This window comes from Nansenia antarctica, assembly GCF_963989245.1.
Source record: "Nansenia antarctica genome assembly, chromosome: 3".
In the NCBI taxonomy this organism is placed as follows: domain Eukaryota; kingdom Metazoa; phylum Chordata; class Actinopteri; order Argentiniformes; family Microstomatidae; genus Nansenia; species Nansenia antarctica.
In genome coordinates this window covers 14,178,929-14,183,928 of record NC_137688.1, presented here as the reverse complement: position 1 = coordinate 14,183,928, position 5,000 = coordinate 14,178,929, and the positions used below count along the sequence as shown (strand labels likewise).

Below are 5,000 nucleotides of genomic sequence, written 5' to 3'. Positions count from 1 at the left end.
GCAGAACCAGTTAGTCTGCTTGATCAATGCCTGTGATCAGTGACTGAGGATTACAGAGGTAATTAGATTAGACCAGAACGGTCGGTGGACTTAATGATATCTGTAAATCACGGCTCTAATGCGGATCAATTACCATGTGAGGGGACAGGGAGAGGTATACCTCTGCACAGAGCAGAGAATAGAATCACATGGACATGATGGGACTATAGAGATCAATGAACCATCAAAGAGATAACATCCTACTAATCAGGAGATGGTCATTGGAAAGAGAATGCACACACTGAACTAATAGCGTAGAGCACTAGCAGAGTCATGCCTAATGGGACTATGCCTGTAAAATGTCTACGGCTGGCCCCGTAGCCTCATTTCATCTGGCGAGGACAGCTTCGAGAAGCTAAAATCCACTCCCATATTCCAGGAACCACAATGTCTCATGGAAATGATCATTATGCTCAATGATAGGGAATGGGGCTTTCAATTGGAGCAACCTGTTCAGTGGAGGTATGAAATCGGAGGACGGGGTCATCGTAATGCATCGAATGGATGACACCGTTCCTCATTCCATTTCATGCATTCCATCGAGCACTTCCTTCCTCCAATTTCTACCTCCACCAGCCTCCCCTGGCGCAGTTACCCAATCAGTCAGCTCACTACCTCTGGTGCCATACATCCAGACCCTCTTGGCACAGTGTGTAGGATGCTTAAGTGCTTAGGGAAGCTACTCGTGTTGGTGAGTGGGGGAGCTAGCACCATTATAACACTATGTTATCCAATAGTCTTAGCGTATGGCCTGTTTCTAGTTTGGGAACTGTGTGTGTGTGTGTGTGTGTGTGTGTGTGTGTGTGTGTGTGTGTGTGTGTGTGTGTGTGTGTGTGTGTGTGTGAACGAGTGCTTGGCACGGAGAGTGATGCTGACACACAGCACTCATATTTCATTGCGCCATCCTTGTCTCTGGGAGACAGATAAAAAGCCTCAGCATCATTTATCTTTTACTGCTTATCAGACAAGCTCTCTATTTGGGTTTCACCATCCGTCCTCTAATTCATTAAAGGCTGCTGTCTGTGCCAGCCAGAACAAACAAAAATAAGACCAGCCTCTGAAATACTGTAGACCTGTTTCTTTTAATATGTCAAATGGAGCAGGGAGGATATGGGTGTCTCCCCACCCCTCCCCAAATGCGCAGATAAAATCAGGAGCGTTTTTTCCTCCATTCCTCCAAGACGGTCATCCTAAAAATGACCGGGTGCACACAGCTTAGAACACACTATGTGGATCACGGATGGGCCACACATAGAACACACTATGTGGATCACGGATGGGCCACACATAGGACATGTGGAGGAGGCTATTCCAATCAATCCATCGGATGCGTAAAGTCCGTCTAACACTTGACTTGATTTAGGCTATGCTTAACGGGTGTTGTAACGCGCTTTTATGTCTATAAATAAAATAAATACCTTCGGTTGCATAGTTGTGGTCGCGTAGGAAGCTGTTGTTGATCTTCCGGGCGTCACTCTCCTCCTCCATTGATAGATCGGTTAGTTTGGTGTCCTGAGACCGGCAGACCTGCTCCCATCCTGCCCGTTACCGGACCAGCGGGGGGCTTGTCATGACTCCGATCCTCCGGTAGATTCAACAGAAATGATCAAATACTAACGTCGGCGGGTGCTGTCCACACCTCGGGGCGCATCAGTTACTCGGTGACAGCGATGCCTCCAACAGTGTCGCTCCTACAGGCCTATTGAGTAGGTAGAGTGATTATAATAGCGCATAGGTGGCAGTGTCTAGCTTCTCCCCTAGTTAGAAGAGATTATAGGCTATCTGACCATGCAAAATATCCCAAATATCTGCACAGGCGCACCCTTCCTTACATGTGTGCGCGAGGGCAATGTAACAGAGAAAAAAGCTGTGTATCATTAAAAAAAATCGCCGGTATGATATGAAGCCGTGTATGTGCAACCAACTCCCGGTAAATCTCTTGCACGGAGGAACTGTTGTGCAGGCAGGTTGGATTCCTCCCTCCCGAAGCGATGCGCCGCGCCGGGGCGGGACTATGCGTCAAGCCTGCTTCGATCAATCCCGTTATTTCTGTGCCAGATTCCTCACAGCTTCGCTCCTTTCCAGAATGACATAGTCAGTGACTTCTTTAACATTCGCTGTGGCCGAGTCGTCCTCCTCTTTTTTGGAACAGACCAAACCTCTGAATTCATTTAGTTGGCTTGCTCAGCTGACTCACTGTAGCGCATATGGAGAGATATCGCATATCTTAAGACGGGCTCCTCCCAGAAATTGACGCTCTCGAACCACCATGATGGCCTGGTGCGGTAGAACTCATTTACTGAACTGACCAATCTGAAACATGTACTGTACTGAATCAGCTTGTGATGTTAGAATTATAAGGTTCTATCTCCATTTTTGTCAAAATTGAGTTTTTTTACATAATCTGGTCCATTAGGTGTTTATTAACGCCTGTGTGGTGTTATTTTTAAAATGTTGACATTTTTGAGTTAGTAATTAATAAAATACAAAGGTTCCATCTCATAAAACATAATGGAATGTCAAAACTTTGACGCTCATTATCTCTGAACGGCCCTAAACGGAGATAGAACCTTATAATTCTGAGCTCACGATTTACTGAACTGACCAATCTGAAACATGTAGGCTACTGTACTGACAATCAGCTGACATTCAGAACGCTAATAAATGGCTCATTGCGCTAAAGCTTCCATAATTTCCATGGTGTAGACTTGTGCTATAACCTATTTGAACCTTGGTAACATTGGACTCATTGAATATGTATGGCTATCATGCCATACTTCCAATAGTGCAGAGACTGTGCATTATTGTCACAGTCATCATAGTGCAATTCCAGATTCTCAGTCTTTTGTAGGAATCCTGTCAGACACTATCAGTGGCTAATGCCTGATATTGTAACAAGGCAGAGTGCATGCAAGCGTTGAAATGCTCTTAGCAAGGGAGGGAGAGAGAAGACACAGATAGACGTGTTTTGCTACTTTGTTTCTAAAACACATGACATGATGACACATTGTAGTATGAGCTATGTGTATCTATACACATGGAGGTGAACGAGTTTGATCACCAGAGAGAGAGAGAGAGAGAGAGAGAGAGAGAGAGAGAGAGAGAGAGAAAAAAAAAACAGGGCAGAGAGAGAAAGGGAATTATGGGAAGACAGAGGCTTAGAGAGAGAGAGAGAAAGGTGGGGTGAAGAGGGGGATGAGAGCAGATGCTGATTAATTAGATTAGCAGTTACTGTCCTCGGAGCACCATTCTAGAAAGATCTGACTTATATGCTTATATGCTTATATGAGTTTATGCTTATGTGAGTTTAAGAACACACATGTACTGTTATGTACACCGTACACAGTGCTAACCTGATGTGTTCGCCCACAATTGACCCACTTTCTCCCCCTCAAAGAGCCCAAGCACTAAAAATAAATAGACGTGGTGCCATTGTCCCTCTCCTTAAATGAATTACGCATCTATAATCCATTCCACAGGCACATGTGCACATACAATCCCCTGCTTCGCTGCTAATGGGGATCTGGCTGTGAGAGAGGCAGCCTCCTCATAGCAGGAACATGTTCTTCCTACACATGCTATTTTACACCCCATCACCCTTCAACCTCCCTCTGACTACATTAGAGGGTATTACCCATGCAGGGTATGATAATACCGGCTACTAGAGCATTGGGAAGTCTGTGTTCAGATGCACGGGGGGGGATGGTTTCATATTTGCATACCACCCCTCCCCACACGCACGCACTCACACAAATGCACACACAAACACGCACACATACACACGCACACACACACACGCACACACACACACACACACGCAAACACGCACACACGCACACATGCACACACGCGCGCACACACACACACACACACTGTTCAAGTGAATCTTAGTGAAATCCTCCCATGCTTAACTTCTCAGGTCTGTTTGAGTGGTCAGCGGTGCAGCTCCCTGAGACAATCCTCTTTATCATTGCTTAAACTATGGGACAAAGACAGGCAGTTGTTGTCAGGGTGGTAGCTGCTCATAATGGCCTAAGCTGAGGGGAAGCATGGATTACAACTGAGAATTGAAATGAATTAGAATTGCCAAGACAATATAATGAGAAGAATCAGTGGAGAGAAGAAAAAAAAAGCTTGTGGTTGGATGATTTAGGATTGAAAAAATAACTGGGCGGGGGGGTTGGCAGTGTAAGGCAGAGTTAGGGCATTTGACTGTATAATGAAAGCAAGTGGAAAGAGCTGCCAGCAGCCAGAGCCTGAGATCAATGCTGCTGCTCTAATGACACCCAGTTCTCCCTCCTTTCCCCTTCCCTCCCCTTCTCTCTGCTCCTTTCCCCTTTTCTCCATTCCTCTCTCATTCTCTCCTCTTACCTTCTCTCCTCAGCCCTGCCTCTTAGTCTCTTCTCTCCTCCTATGCTCTCCCCTTCTCTCTCCTTCTGTCCTGTCCCCTTCTCTCTTGTTCTCTCCCCAGTCCTGCTTTTCTCTCCTTGTTCCCTCTCTCCTTATTCCCTCTCTCCTTCTTCCCTCTCTCCTTATTCCCTCTCTCCTTCTTCCCTCTCTCCTTATTGCCTCTCTCCTTCTTCCCTCTCTCCTTCTTCCCTCTCTCCTTCTTCCCCTCTCTCCTTATTGCCTCTCTCCTTCTTTCCTCTCTCCCAGCGCCTTCTCTCCTCATTCCCCCTCTCCGAGTCGTTCTCTCATTTCAAACCTGCAAACTGCGACACTTTAAATGAATGTGCAATAACACTATGTGCAATATGACAACCCTCGGGTACATAAGGTTCAGAGATAGGAAATGTTAGAATAGGTATAGCATAGCATAGAGTACAGCACAGTGTTTTATATTGTATAGTATAGTATAGTGGATAGTGTACATAGCCTTTATTTATGTAAACCAGCTCTTTTCCCTTCTTGTTTTGAGTTTTTTTCTTTCCTAGCACCAGGGGAGCCCCCCCTCCCAAATT

The 5,000-nt window shown here is 45.8% G+C and overlaps 1 protein-coding gene across 2 annotated transcripts in view; it reads right to left on the bottom strand.

Annotated features, from left to right (window-relative positions):
- ppp2r2ba (protein phosphatase 2, regulatory subunit B, beta a) overlaps positions 1-5,000 on the bottom strand; it is a gene marked incomplete at both ends in the record, with an annotated part of 39,335 nt that overhangs the window by 19,811 nt on the left and 14,524 nt on the right. Inside the window, one exon of one of the 2 annotated variants that reach the window (XM_080525738.1) lies at positions 1,458-1,527. The exons of the other annotated variant lie outside the window; for it this stretch is intronic. Within the exon in view, the coding sequence (XP_080381864.1) occupies positions 1,458-1,527 (70 nt within the window). Of the gene's footprint in view, positions 1-1,457; positions 1,528-5,000 lie in introns of those variants that run through there. 2 annotated transcript variants of the gene reach the window in all.